The following is a 15,695-nucleotide window of genomic DNA, read 5'->3' on the forward strand; positions in this document are numbered from 1 at the left end:
AATATCTCCACATCTCAATTTCCTCATCTGTAAAATAAGGAGGTTGGAATGAGGTTGATTCCATTCTAAATATATGTTGATATACTACAGCTAAATGTAAAGTTTTTCAAACTGCACTCTGTTTCAGTGCAAGACCTGGGTACGGGGATAAAGCACTGACCAAAATTATTTAATTTTAATTACTTAGAACACGAGTAATTAACTTTTAAAAATTGAAAAAGTTCAAATCAAAGTCAAGAAAAGAAATATCAGAAAATATCCAATTGGCAATGAATGAAATGTAGCAATTATTTAATATACACGCACAAAGTCAAACTTGGTATTGGAGAATGATCTCAGAAAAATCTGTCACCATAACAAGCTGCTAGTGATATTTGAATACCTGTTTAAGTTTTAAATTAAACTATCTTTTGTGTAAGTTAAAAGTACTATATCTATTATATTTTTAACATCAGTTTAATGATGATATAAATTGGTTTAAAAATCTGCAATTTCAAAAAACTGAAAACAACTTGAGAATGGTTAGTAAGAAATTTGCAATAAATTTAAGTGTCTTACATTTTTTGCTGTCTCCAATTTTTATATAAAAAGCCATTCATGATAGAAAACAATTGTTTTGAAGCTAAAATCCAAAAAAAGGCAGAAAATCTACTAGCAAGAAGCCCAAATCCAGAATATATGATTCAATGTATTGATTATAAAAACTCAAAAGAACTGTTACTGCAGAAAAGACAATATCGTTTGCTAGTATTTTAACTTCCAAGTATGGAACCTAATTAGTTAAAATAGCTTGAAAGTATGTATATACAATATATTGACAAGGCAAGAAAATTTTTCCAGAGAAAACCATATTCTTAATAAGGAAAAACATTTTTAAAAATTAATGTTTATAATAGCAAAAAAATTGTTTACATTGCATGTCAATGCTAGCAAAATTGCTAAGTGTAAAAAAACCTCTTTAATTAGAAATTTGGTATCACTTGATGCTATTGATATGAAACTGATAAATTATGCCCAAAACAAATTCGATTTCATTTACAATCTATTTGTTGCAACTTATGCCTGTGTCCACAGGCATAGTTTAGTCCATAGTCCACAGTCCAGTTTAAAATTTCTGTGTCCACAAAATTCCTTCTTCCTTCAAGATGAAACACCTACTACATCCCAATCACTATACTAAGTGCTTTACAAATATTATCTCATTTGAAAAACCAGAACTCTATGAAATAGATTCTATTATTATCTCCATTTTACAGATGAGAAAACTGAGGCATATAAAGGTTATTGCCTTGCCCTGGGGCACTCAGTATCAAAGGCAGGATTTGAACGCCTGTTCCTAACTACAAATCCAGGGCAACATTACACCACTTACACATGCCCTTCCAGATTCTCAGGAACACTAGTTCTTTCAATACCAAACTACTTTATAGTTAAGTACTTTGTTTCATTACACATGTACTGGCACATGTACTTAGGTCATCTCCACCCCAACCTCCCTAAGATTGTTAAACTCCTTCAAAAGACACTGTTTCGTCCTTTGATCACTGATTGCACATGACAGAGTAGAGATTTCTCAAGCTCAGTAATCAACTGAGAAACTAAAATCTTTCAATTTTATATGTTAAGGAGATGAAATTATGCATAATTAAGGATGCTGACTTGATTATGTTTAATATATTGGTGAAACCAATGCTAGGGAAAATGTTATTTTGCAAAATCATTGATAATGCCACATAAAAAACAATTTTCCAAATGATACTTTTAAACAAAAATGATAAAATATGAGATAACAAACTATACACTGTCAACGGAACTCTAATGATGTCTGGATATAGAAATGGTAAGAGCCACAGCCAAAAAGATCTTTGAAGGTCATCTAATCCAACCCTCCTGCCAAGTATTAAGTGGCAAGGTGACAAATTAAATCCATTCCTATCACTGCAAATTATGGGCTCTTCCCATTGTACTACTCTAAAAGAAGTTAAAGATGTTCTCATGCAGTCAGAACTTATTGCATATTTCATAATCACTTGTATTGAGAAATATGAAGGTATAGCTCAATTTTTAAATTACAAAAGTCTTGAAAAAAAAAAGATTCTTTAGGAAATTATACAAAAGTTTAAGGGTTAAGAATAAGGTGTTGTATAAAAGTGCTTGTTGGTGGGATATACTGATTTATGGGGGTTCCTGAAACCAGTTCAGGGAATCCATGTGGTTAAAAATATTTTCACAGTAATAATAGGAAATTTTTACTCATTAAGGCATTTTTCTTTCTCAACTACACATCTGTGCGAAGCCAAATTTTCTTCATATACTTCCACCTAAAACAACATATTACAATAGCTTGAATGCTGAAGTAGATAAGACTCCAGATGTCTTGCATTAAAATAGACATTAAGGAAATTTGCAAAATATGTAATATTTTTCACTAAATTTTTTTTTTTGTTTTGTTTTGGAAAAGTTCCCCCCCCCCCCCCATGAAAATGTGCATGTCTATGGGAGGGAGAAAAATTTGGAATACAAGGTTTTGCAAAGGTGAATGTTGAAAACTATCTTTGAATATATTTGGAAAAATAAAAAGTATTAAGAAAAAATAAATCAGCTAATAAATTAAAAAAAAAATGTTCAGCCAACATGCAAATTTGTCCCAGGCCCAAAAAGTTTCGATGACCTCCATTCTATAGTACTGTGAAACCCTCTGGATTGTCATGACAAAATGCAAATGAAGCAAATTCATCTTACAAAAATTATTTCTCTTGAAGCTTTTATATTTGGTGGAATGAATAAATCAACACAATGTCCTTAACATATACCAATCAAGAAAAAGATGAAGTCCCTACTCTTTCAAAAAAATTTGTAGCTAAAAATTTACAATATTTTTACATTTCCCAATTTTTAAAATAACTGCCCTAAAAGTGAATTAGAAAGAGCTACTTATTAATCACTTCACTAGTCTACAAAAGCAATTATTTTAAAGATATTCGTAAGATTTTGAAATATGCCTAGACAAGGAACACCCTGACAAAAAACAAAAGTGACACCTTGGTTCATCATCTTAATAAGAACAGCTGATACACCAGTCTTGGGATGGCTCATCTTTTTCTTCACAAATTCATTAGTCTTTATTAATGATTTTTAAGTGTTTCCTTATGAATCGCACACATTTGATTTCAAACATAAATGTTATTTATCTTCATAAGAATTTTTTAGTCCCCCCCCCAATTTAAGGTTGTTTTTCTCAACCAATGTTTTAATTGAAAAATATTTACAGTAGTACAACACAAGAACTGGTATAGGGTTGAGAGACAGTATGCGTCATGATTCTGGCGGCAGGTGCCATGAAGGAGGAGGCTTTTTGGAGGCGGCCGTCAGGCAGGCGAGCGTCAATCCTGGATTTTAAGACTGCATCTCTTTTCCAGGTCATTCATTTCTTTCAGGATCAAGGCAACGTTGTACCTCAGTTCCTGAAACTTGGCCACGGGCACTTCAAAGCGGTGGGCCGTCCCGTCCGAGAGCTTCAGTTGCATCAGGATGGACGGTTGCAGGGAGCGGGCCAGCGAGCTGGTGGAGATTGCCACGTCCACCCTCCATCTGAAGTCCTCCACCGTGGGCAGCCGAGCGCCCTGTTCGCGGGCCAGTCCGTCCAGGCCGGGGCGCCGGCTGCCGAAGACGACGCTGGCAAAATCCGCCACGAACTCGTCGGGCACCTGGAGCTGCTGCAGCTCTTCCCTGAACCCGTCGGGCTTGAGGGCGGAGGCCGGCAGCCGCAGGGCCTCCCGCAGCAGCGCGTGCATGCCGGCTACGAGAACGCCAAGCTGCGCCTCCGACAGAGGCGACGAGTCCACGAGGCGCCGGGTTTCCTGGCGGCAGTCCTCGCCCTGCAGGGCGCTCACCACCACCTTCAGCAGCCGCCGGAACAGGTCCCTGTCCAGGCCTGATAACTGCCGGGCCATGGCCTCCACAGCTGCAGGGGGGCGGGGGCCCAGGAAACTCCCTCGGCTGCCGGGCCCGTCCCCAGCTGGGGGCAGGTAGGGAGCCGCCGGTTTCGGGCCGCGGCCCGCAGCCGCCCCTGCCGCGGACATGGCCGCCGCAGCGTGCGGTGGAAGGAGCGGGGCACCAAAATGCGGGAAGCAGGGGACCGGGCGGAGCGGGGCGGGGAAGGAGGAACCGGCGCCTGCAGCGTCCGGAAGTCCGGGAAGCCGCTTTCCCGGAGCTGGGAGAGGCAGCTGCGGTCAGCCTGCAGCCCCCTAGCGGGCGGAGGGCGCAATGCACGTAAGTCCCGGATAGAGCCGGCCGCCAATCACGCGATCTTCTCGGACTCCGAGACCGGAACCCCTCCCCCCCAACCCTCCAACTCCAGGATAAGGCATTACATTTTTGGACTCTGAGCAATTAAAGAGCTCTGGCTTATCAAGTGAAATGATGCTATTTGATAATAGTGGAAATATGTATACTAGAATTGCAAAGAATATGTATAGAGGAATTTAACATGTTGCATTACTTGCTGTCTACAGGGAGAAAAAAATTGGAACATAATGTTTTGCAAAAGAATGTTGAAAACTATGCATATATTTTGAGAATAAAAAGCTGAAAAAATTTTGTTGATGTTAATAAAATCTGTGTAAAATTGGGCTTGATTATTCTTTGAAAAATACTAATAGTCAACAAATATTGCCTACTATGCACCGTGTTCTATGCTTTATAATTAAATCATTTGATCCTCACACCAACCTGGGAGGTTAATGCCCCATTGTTATTTCCATTTTACTGATGACTAAACCGGAAAAAAAACAACCACAAAAAAAAAAAAAAAAAAAAAAAAAAAAAAAAAAAAAAAAAAAAAAAAAAAACCACGTTAAGTGCCTTGCTAGTCCCATTGCTACTAAGTGTATGAGACTGCATTTGAACTCGAGTCCTGACTCCAGGACTGACTTCAGCCACCTAGCTGGAACCCAAAAAGCAATGAGTAGCAATATCAATGACGCTGTATTTTAAGAAAATATACCATAAAAAAGGGTACCCAGCACAATAATAATATTATTATGATTACTCATAATAATTTAAAATGATTTAATTTATTTATACATTTATTAGTAGTAGTTAGGATTTGTTTGTTGCTATAAAATTGTAATATTTTCTTAATTTTGTTTGAATAAAATGTAAGGTAAAGGTAATTCATGGATTATTTTATGAAAGATAATTATGTTTTTTAAGAAAGGCAAGCAATGAAAATCATTGCTTTAAAATAATGAGCATCCAAGGTGCCTACTTATTAAGTATTATAACTAGTTAACTTTTCAAATGACAGTAATTAAATTTAAAATCAACAAAAGAGAAGATGAATTTTGTCACCAGAAAACTTTTACCTCTTCTCCTATTATTGTTAGTTTGGGGAATTTCTGTGCCAGTGAAGAACATATACTCATCTGCACCAATCGATCAGCTTTGGTTTGTAGATCTATCGAGGATGTCTATAACAAAAGATGAAAATTATTATGGAAAAAAATTATCTCTACTGTGAGCAGTCTTTAGTCTATATCCTATAGTAGTACACAGTTTCTATTTTTGAAACCACCCTACAAATTCCCAAAATTTCTCTCTACTTGAACTATCCCTGATTTTCCCACCTTCCCCATTTTGTTTCATAGTAGGATTCAAATAATCATAGGGCTTCAAAGGAACTTACATTTCATCTATTCCCAATACTGAAATCCCTTCTGCAATATTGCTGACAATCAACCAATGTTGGCTTGAACTTTCTAGTGATGGAAACTATCTCCAGGGAAATCTTGGCTCCTCTCTAGTCCCTCTCCTCCCCTCCTCCCTTTTTAATAACTGACTTCTCTGGTTAGATATTAAGCTTCTTGAGGGCAAAGATTGTATTTCCTTTTCTTATCTGTATCCTCAGCTTGCAAGGAATGGGAACAAGAAATAGGGGATCAAGCAGTAGAGGAAAAAGTAGAGCATGGATGATGACCTAAAGGAGTTCAGAATCACTAGGATGTTGATTGTTCATCATTAAGTAAAAATTTTAGAGTTTTTCAAAGGCAATAATAATATGACCCAAGGATGGAATCCTTTCAGAGGTTTGGGCAGTTCAGGTGCAGGGGACAAGCACTTGGATAAGAAGGAACAGCGATAGTACCTTTCCCTCTCCTTTTGAATACTCCTATCAGTTTTCACGACTGACTTGCTGGTTCTCTCATGCCCACTTGTACACTCTTCTGATCCTCCTTTGCTGGGGGTGTCCTCCTACTGTCGGTGTCCTCTCCTAACCCTACTCTGTCCCAGATCATCTTATGATTTTTTCATTACACTCTTCATACTCATGCCACATATCAAATCATTCTGTGGCCAAATCTTGGGGTTTTTTTGGTTACTTTTTTTTTTTTTTTTACCTTAACATCATCTCTCAAACATGTCCCTTTCTCTCTACTTGCATAGTGACTCTCCTTGTTTAGGTTTCATAACCTCATGCCCAGTATCTTGAAGCTTAATTGCTTTCTTTACTTCAGGTTTCTCCCCATACATACTTACTTACCAAGGATTATATAAGAAATAAAAAAAATATATTAGTATAAACTAGAGTTTGAAACATAGTAAGGTGTGTGAGGACTAGTAAATCATCAATCATAAGAATAGCTGGTCTACCTAGAAGACTAGGCTCTAAGAATCATGGAATCATATATTTGGAGTTGGAATGGACTTCACAGGCCAACTATTCCAGCTTCCTCATTTAAAGAAATGAAAAACTGAAACCCAAGGAGCTTAAATGTCTGAGAATGAAAAAGTAGTGAGTGTCAGAAGCAAGGTTTGAACACAGGTAATGTCCTTCTAAATACTGTTCACAACCAAGACTTAAGCAAGCCACACATAGAGCTTAAAACTTCTAGCTATTCCTTCTATAAAAATCAAATGACAAAGTATATGTGAAGTGTTTTGGGAATAAAGCACTCTATAAATGTTAGCTACTCTTACTGCCTCATACATATGGCACAAAGCTTTTACACCTTCCCAATGAAAAACATGCTATTTTTGACTTTAGATTGTCAGAACTGATTATTGAAATGGATCTAAGTACACATAACATTACTATGAAATGAGATGTGACTCAATACCTTCTCCACGATTCCAAGATCACCCCCAGCCATCACATTTCTGACTATCACTCCAGCTTTCTGAGCAATAGAATATGCTGAAGCAACCAAACGAATCAGGACAGTTGGACTGGAAGCCATGATTAACACTGAAAAGAAGTCAAAAGAAACCTCTGTAAATATACCTAATGCAATAAAAACTACCAACTTAATTTATTCCTATATTTGCATAAAGGCATCAAATTGAATTCATATAGTATGAGTGCTGCCAGAAACCTACTATCCCTAGTATTTTGCAACAAAAATAATAGCTTACTACCAGATGTATATAATTTTAGTAGTCCCGAAATGAATCCAAGCCATTTTGTTTTTTACTTAACTCACTTGTATTTTTGTACTTTAACTTACTTATACTTGAACATGAGTTCAGCAACAGGAAGAGGGATTCCACTTCCTCCTGTCACACTTATTAGCTGTATGACCTTAGAAAGTCCAATTTCATATACATGTTAATCTTTCAGTGCCTTAGTAGTTTACTGTCCTCAGTTCCTAACCAAGTATATAGGTATTTAGTATTTATTAATTATTAATTTATTCATAAAATATTGATTAATTATTTATTAAGTTCCTACTATATACCAGGCACTGTGCTAATCCAGGAGAGATTCAAAGAAACGCAACTCATTGTATCTGCTCTCGAGGAGCTCACAGTCTAAATGAAATACAGAAAGGATAAATTGGAGGCACTTTTAGAAGGAAAGCACTAGCATTAAGGATAACTGGGAAAGGTTTCCTGTAGAAAAGTAAAATTTTAACTGAGCCTTGAAGGAAGCCAGGGTCCAAGAAAGTTTATTATATGGTTTTCAAACTTCTGGTGATTATAAGGATGTTAGGGCAAAATTATTAGAGACCATATATCCAATTTCCTCTTTTGAAAGATGAGGAAACAATATTAAATAAGGTTAAATTAAGGCAGTACTTGCCCAAAGTTCCCCTTGTATTGAGTGATTAATGAACTTTTTCTAATTTAGGGAGGCTGGCTCTTAGATAACAGACACTCAATCCATTTTAAGGCCTGGAACTGAAGCATTTAGATGCGTCAGAGTTTGTGCTTTATGTTGACTTAGCAATCACCTTCATGATCCACCTCCATGCTAAAATGAGGGACCCAAATGAAACTTTAGTGGAAGATGACTAATAAAGCTTTTCTCAAAGTCAAGTTATTGCTGCTTTGGAATCTAATACATCTTTCAAGGTTCATGTACTCATTATTTGTGTTTTTAAAAGAAATCATGATTTTATGAGAAAAATTATTTCAATATGGATTCATGATAATATTAAGATAATACCTACAGATATAAATAGCATGCAATTTTTAAAGTGCAGGAATCTCCCAGACTTTTATCTCCTTCTACCAATAAAGACCTTTGTGATTTGGTAGAAAAGTTCTAGTTCTAGGCTTCCTGACTTCATGTCCAGCACTCTGTTCACTGTACCTAGCTGTCCTACTTTATGCTTTACTGAAAATACTGGGAATCTAACATTAAGATACAAAATTAAACAGCTATTTGTTTATTATCTTTTAAAGGGTATGTATGGATCACAAATAGTAATAGAGTTCCACAGCTCAGAGGTGCTTCAAAGGTTATACAGCCCAGCCTATTCATTTTGTAATAGGAAAACAAAATCCAGAAAAAATGAATTAATTTGTCCACGATTACATAGTTTGAAAACACACAGGAACAGAATTAAGACTAGGTCTTCTGACTTCAAAGCCAGGACTCCTTCTGTATCACTATGCTGCTTCCTCTCCTCCTCTCCCACCCCTTACATATGGTCACAGTGAAGGAAAATAACAATACGAAAACTAAAAGAGAAGTTAAAAGTCTTTGGGGAAATTATATGGTTTTTCCATTAGGAAGTCACTAGAAGTTCAATTAGGTAATGGCCCAGAAGAAAGAAATAAACAGTTTCTAAGAAAGTATATATGTCTTTCAGAAAGAAATTTGATTAGCTTCAAAGCAGAGAGAAGTCTCGTTATACAAAAACACACACAAGTAAATTAATATATTTACTAAATTGAATCTTCTAATTCTAGCCTCATTATTCTCTCTTCATTAAAATTACAATGGAGCACACACACATCAGAATTGAGAATGATTGCAGAATTGAGTTCTTCCCACAAGGTGAGAGATCTCCAGCAAAAGAATTAATTTTCTTGGTGCTTTAGTTTTTTCAGCAATAAAATAAGGAAAATCAATAATCATGCTCTTGATAGTTCATGTTTAAAGAGTTAAATAGTTTAATGTTACAGGATCCTGTAACATTAAACTACAGCTAGAAGGAAACTTCAGTCAGGTTCATACCTTTTATTGTACAGATGAAAAGAATGAGATGGTAATGTTGATGAGGTTTAAATTTGGGGTACCAAATGAAATTAGGGTTTCTGGTGGTCAGGGAGTTAAATAAGGTCTAAATGAGGTGGTGGTGGCACAAAGGTAGGGAATTCTGGGATTCCCTTCTGGCAGCACGAGTCCCCTGTAAAGGAATTTATAGAACCGAAAACCTGGATTGATAAAAAGAGGTTTATTATGGGATTTGGAAGTAAGGTTAAAGTCTAATCTAGTTAAAGAAATAGGTCAGAGTAAAGAGGGCACTAGAAACCATATTCCAGTGGACAGAGGCTCCTTGAGATGCCAAGCATGGCATAGCTGGCATGTTTGGAACCTCTGCAAAGAGAGGCTTTTAGTTTGGCTCTTTTATAGTAGGGGTTTTGGCTACAAGCTGAAGGGGGCTCGTGGGTGGAGTCCCAGGTTGGCTCCTAGCTAGGTTTCAACTAGGGTTAGAATTTGAATGGAATTCAATGGGTTTCCAGACTGAGCCCGCCCCACCCAGATAACAAAGATGAAACTGTTTGTGCTTGGGATGAAGTCCCCTCACTGAGCCAGAATCAAAGGAAGTTTTCTCCTTTAAGGATTTTCAGTTTTGGAGTTCCCTCTTCAATGTGACCCATATGTAGGAAATATTCCTTATTCCAAATCAAAATTTCCTACCATTCTACCTTGCTGTGTTTATAAAGCATTTTCTGTATTCTCGGTAGAATTGTGAAATTCTATAGAGAATTCTATATATAAAACATGAAGTGCTTGAAAGTCTTCTTAAGGACAAAAAAGTATAGGAACAATGTGTAGTTCTGTTCCTGTTCACTTTATTTAAATTTCAAAAACAATCAATAGCTTCTCCTTTTTCTTTTACAGTACACAGTACATAAAGCATAATGTTTAGAAAAGATGTTATAACCATTACTAATTTAGAAATACTGGAAACAGGAGAAAGTGCATGAATACTACTTGCCTAGATATTTCTGTTTATACAAACCGAGCCTGATTTTCATAAAAAAATCTTTATCTAATTTGCAACACTGAGAATTTTTAAACGTGTGCAATTATTTTGTCCTTATTTTATTTAACATTTCTTTGTTAAAGGCAGACAATTTGCTTCACTGTATTGTTAACTTTAACAAATATCCATTACCTTTGAACTCATTAACCTTTAAACCAATTAACCTTTAAACCACACCAGACCTCACCTGAGGTTACCTCACCTGAGGTTTCCGCACCTTTCCACAGGTTTGTAAAACTATATTTATTCCAAAGAAAACATTTTTAATGATTTTCCTTTCTTTCCCCACCATCATACAATTGAGCAACCTGTCAAAATAATATTAACTTACACAATTAGAAGAAACAAGGAAAAAGGCAAATACAATATCACGAAAGGATGCTTAAATCCTTCATTGGTAGGCTGCAAATAATCAACAATCTCCACTTTGACCTCTTATACGTTTTTTAGTTCTAACTGAAATAAATAACTTAAATGTAATCATGAAAAATTTGATCCCTTTCCCCATCTTTTCCCAAAACAAACAAATCTTGGCTTATTTGTTGAGAGAAAATAGGACTAATCTGGGTAACAAATACATTCTGTAATTGAGAGCTCCTTTTTGACTTCTAATTTTCCCCCTCATCCTGATACTTGCCAAAGATTCTAGATTATAGCTCCCAATGAGAAATACCTTTTTTTTTTGCAGCAGTGGCACGTGAAGCATAAAACCAGCTACCAGGAAACAATCAAGGTCCTTAAGAACAACCCAAACTACAATTCAGTGTTTCCTCCCTTGGATTTCTATAAAACCCTCTGGGTCCTAGAGCCCGATGTATTGCAATTTTCTTACCTGACATAAAATACAGAGAAGAATCAAAACTTCACGCGGTAGATGCTGAATATCCTGACAAATAGCGGCTGTACTCTAAAATTCATGATAAGTTCCTGGTACTGTGTTATTACTGATGCCATACGTTAATAGAATACTTAAGGAAGGTGGGCTGGGGGTGGAATTGAGTCAAGTCAAAAAAGCTGAGCTATGTGGTAGGTTTAAAGCATCTTTTTAAATAGCACACAGAATTAGTTGACAAGATAGGGGAGGAATTTAAAGCATAGTGCCTTTTTTTCTTACCCAGCTTCCAAGCAAACAATAGAAAAGCAGGGTGCAATTTGGCTTTATATATTGAAATACTAATGATAACATCAAGTTGGATATCAAAAAGTGGATTATTATCTAATATTGGGCTGTAGGGACAGCTTAATAAATGTCATATCTAATGCTAGTCTTTTATCGATTGATAGATAAGATACCAGAAAGCCATGACAAGCACATTTAACAGAATTATAGCCTCGAGGTGTAACAAAATGGCATAATACAATACCATTAAACTTTTAGCCATAAGTTGTCATGTGAAATCTAAGATTTTCCCTGAAAGCATAGTGGACAGGTGTTTGCTAGATCACCCATGGCACCATACTAATAATAATAGGATAATAATATTTATATAGTGTCAAAGTTTGCAAAGCACTTACATCATCCCTTTTGATCATCAGTTCACAGATAAGCAAACTAAAGCACATGCTAAAGAAAACTACAGTAATTGTCAGAGGAGTACACTTTTTTTTTTTAAATCAAGACTCAAGGTTAGAAAACGTTCCACGTTAAAAAAAAATGTTTGGCTTCAGAATACTTTGTTTCTGTTTACTAAGAAATAATGGACCTCGTCTCCTATATGACTAATACTTTGTGATCCCCCCCACCTTCTTTTGAGTTAGTGGATAAATTAAACCTTGAAACAAACCATGTTAATTTCTCTCCATATTACTAGGACAGCAATTGTTCTTTGATCCAATAATAGAAAAATGAAAGTCTGTCATGCTGTTAACATGCAACACAGGACGCATACACTTAATACAGATTTGTTGAATTTACAAGACTACTAGAATAGTAGAAAACGATTTGCTATTTTAGTTTCCTGAGGTAATTGAGATTTTAACTATCAGACCTAGCACTCAGGTCTGTTAGTTATCAAAATATCCTAGGGCATGCCAATAACATCATAATAAAATCATTAAGTGAAGTGTTAACGCTATTTCTAATGTATTGGCAGTGGGAGTGAGTCCAGAAGAGGGCAAGTTTTTAAATTGATGTCATTAACACGAATACCTTAAAGACCTCAGACACCTATTGAAAGGAGGATCGAGGTGGTGAAGCCAATCAAACTTGTTCTAATCCTCTGTCTAATTTGACCAGAGGGGAAGGAACTTACTTGTGATACACTTGAAAACACTCCGCTGGTTAAAAAAAAAAAAAAAAAAAAGAACGCATTTTAAAGAAGTGAGTCCCTCATTTGTTCCCGTAAGTAAATTTTTTACGTTAGAGAGTGACGTATTGAAACGTACGGGCATAAACCACTCCAACCAATGGGGACGGGTTAGGTGCATCCATAGGCGCATGCCCAAAATGTCTCATTCCGCTTTCCTGAACACTTTAAGAAGTTGTTCTCGATTCCTTTTCAAGTGACCTTGAAACGTTTTATTTTCCTCCTTGACCGTGCGCGAGGCAGGCTGCTCGTCCGCCCGGCGACAGAAATTACTCCCCCACCCCGTGCTCCCCTCTTTGGCTGGCCACGATTTCGGCTTAAAGTCACAGGAACCCTTTGGATCCTCACGTTCCGGTATCAGAGGCCAGCAGTCCGGGAGACGCTCGTGCTCTCGGCTTTGAGAGTAAATCGGTCTCTGCCGCAATGCCTCCTTGTAAGCATCGGTTTCTTGAGGCGCGAGCAACATCAGCAGTCCCTTCCCGAGTCCCTCCTTATTCCTCACGAAGCAGACAATGTCTAAATATTCTCTGTGGGGTAGGGGAGGAGGTTAAACGATTACAAGGCAGCTACACCCAAAGAAAGAACACTGGGAAATGAATGCAAACTGTTTGCATGTTTGTTTTTCTTCCCGGGTTATTTTTACCTTCTGAATCCAATTCTTCCTGTGCAACAAGAGAACTGTTTGGATCTGCACACATATATTGTATTTAGCATATAGTGTGATATATTTAATTTGTATAGGACTGCTTGCCATCTAGGAGGGGGTGGAGGGAGAGAGGGGAAAAATCGGAACAGAAGTGAGTGCAAGGGATAATGTTGTAAAAAAATTACCCTGGCGTGGGTTGTCAATAGAAAGTTACTAAAAAAAAAAAAAAAAAAAAAAAAAAAAAAAAGCCCGATTACAAGATAGATAGGTAGTTGCTACAGGTTCCTCGGAGTCTGTGAACTTCCCACATCCCATAAAATATAATAAGAAACTCTGTATTCCTAAATCTGAGCTGTTCGAAATGTGACTTTGTACTCAGACACAAACATTTGTCAGGAAGGTCGCGGTAGGCATCATGGTTGACCTTGATCAGAACAATCTATTAATCAGGAGCCTTTGGTTCAGATTGTTCTGACATTTCGTCTCTTTGCAACACAACATTCTGACATTATCAGATTAATGATACTCCATGTGGATGCCCAGAAGCCAGGGACCAAATAATTAAATGGAGCAAAGGAAAAAGCCCTTTCAAAATGGCTCAAGGGACAAAGGCAAAAGGCCAGGTTCTGGACCAGGTCAGGGATAGTTCCCGATTTCAAATCTAGTCTCAGACGCTTACTAGCTATGTGACTCTCTGAAAGACTCGACCCTATTTGCTTCAGTCCCTCATCTGTAAAACGAGCGGGAAAAGGAAATGGCAAACCACTCCAGTATTTTTGTCAAGAAAACTGCAAATGGGAATCACAGAGGATAGGACTAGGAAAATAGGACAACAACAACAACAACAAAATTAAAGTTCCAAAGAGAGTTTTTATATCTGATTCTAAAGGTGATAGGGGACAATAATTTTTATTAAAACGGGAGGGGGAAGGGGCTTGAAATGGTGAGACAACTTTAGGATGGACTGGACTGGGCTAGAGGCTAGACTGGAAGAGGCTGTTTTGGGGTTTTGACCTTTGTGGGTCTTAATATATTATAACTATGCCTGGCACATAAGAGGTGCTTAATAAATGCTTATTGACTTGATTACTGGCCCTTTAATGTTTGGCAGAGTTTTTTCTTAAACATGTAAAAGTCTATCGATAATAGTAACATTTATTTATGTAGCACTTACTATGTGTCAGGTACGGTGCTTAATAGATATTCTCGATCCTCACAACAACCCTGGGAGCTGGGTGCTATTTCGTGGGTTTAGAGGAGACTCTTAGTGTCCTCGAGGTGTCTTAAAAGAATTTGCAGGCTCGGATCCATCTCCAAGTCAAAGGGCAAAGTTTATTAAAATTATAATGCCAATTAAAGTGAGCTAAGTTTCAAAAGAATTTAACAAAGAACCAGGAGCAAGAAGCGATATTTATAGGAAAAAGATCTGGTGCTTCATGTCACCAATATGCTAATTTTATGGTCTTAGTATTGCACTCTGGTTTAGAGGTGGAGTGGAGGAGCAGTCTGGTATGCATCTCATTATTGTCTCTGAAACTTTGTTATTACTGACCAATAGATTGTTATCTGAGAGCCAGCATTGCTTGTGGAATACAGCACTCCCAAGGTCAGGGGCCCTTAGGGTTATTGCTACATTTTCCCCAGGAGCTACATCACGACGCTTTTATTATCCCCATTTTACAATGAGGAAACTGGTTAAATGACTTGCCCACCGTCCTACAGCTAGTTAGTGCCTGAGGATGGATTTGAACTCAAAGTCTTCCTAATTCCGGACTCACTCGGTTTCTAAGTGTAATCAAGAACACAGGTCTACATTACAAGTTTGTATGGGTGTGTGTGTGTATAGACACATATTGAAGATTTTATTTATATATATACACATATATTAATTAGCCTTGATTGACTATAATACACACACACACAAATTAGTTTTTTATTGACCTGCATCAGGTTACAATCAGAAAATTGTAACAAAACCACAGACCACTTATTATGTTGTCACCCTTTAGTAAATGAAAGCAGGGGATGTCTTTTCCCTCTTTTTGCCTCCTCAGCCTACGGAGTGCAAAGTCAGAAACGTAACGGATGCTTAACGCTTAGATGGATTAACTACTTTGGCCTGCTTAGCCTCAGTCACTAGGACCCAGTAGGGAGTGCACACTCTAGGCCCGCTCCTGGAACAGAGTGAGCATGCGCCCAGAGGGAGCTGACGCATGCGCCGCGCCGGCGTGAGGGGTGGGCTTC

At 37.5% G+C, this 15,695-nt stretch overlaps 2 protein-coding genes across 4 annotated transcripts in view; both read right to left on the reverse strand.

Annotated features, from left to right (window-relative positions):
- The window catches only part of BPNT1 (3'(2'), 5'-bisphosphate nucleotidase 1), a 32,546-nt gene extending 19,727 nt beyond the window's left edge, over window positions 1–12,819 (reverse strand). Inside the window, exons 1-3 of one of the 3 annotated variants that reach the window (XM_012547895.3) lie at window positions 12,752–12,819; window positions 7,119–7,246; window positions 5,367–5,471 (exon numbers count right to left, since the gene is read on the reverse strand). In XM_012547895.3, coding sequence (XP_012403349.1) covers window positions 5,367–5,471; window positions 7,119–7,246; window position 12,752 — 234 coding nt within the window. In that variant the 5' untranslated portion in view covers window positions 12,753–12,819. Of the gene's footprint in view, window positions 1–5,366; window positions 5,472–7,118; window positions 7,247–11,172; window positions 11,280–11,331; window positions 11,416–12,751 lie in introns of those variants that run through there. The other 2 variants (XM_031937391.1, XM_012547896.3) reach the window with 2 other exon arrangements.
- LOC105750336 (COMM domain-containing protein 5) lies at window positions 2,751–4,166 on the reverse strand. The gene has a single exon (XM_012547897.3). It carries the CDS (start codon window positions 4,080–4,082, stop codon window positions 3,384–3,386), a length of 699 nt encoding a protein of 232 aa, XP_012403351.3. The 5' UTR covers window positions 4,083–4,166; the 3' UTR covers window positions 2,751–3,383.
- Window positions 12,820–15,695: the final 2,876 nt, after the last annotated feature.

The sequence above is a fragment of the Sarcophilus harrisii genome, chromosome 4 (genome assembly GCF_902635505.1).
Source record: "Sarcophilus harrisii chromosome 4, mSarHar1.11, whole genome shotgun sequence".
NCBI lineage: Eukaryota > Metazoa > Chordata > Mammalia > Dasyuromorphia > Dasyuridae > Sarcophilus > Sarcophilus harrisii.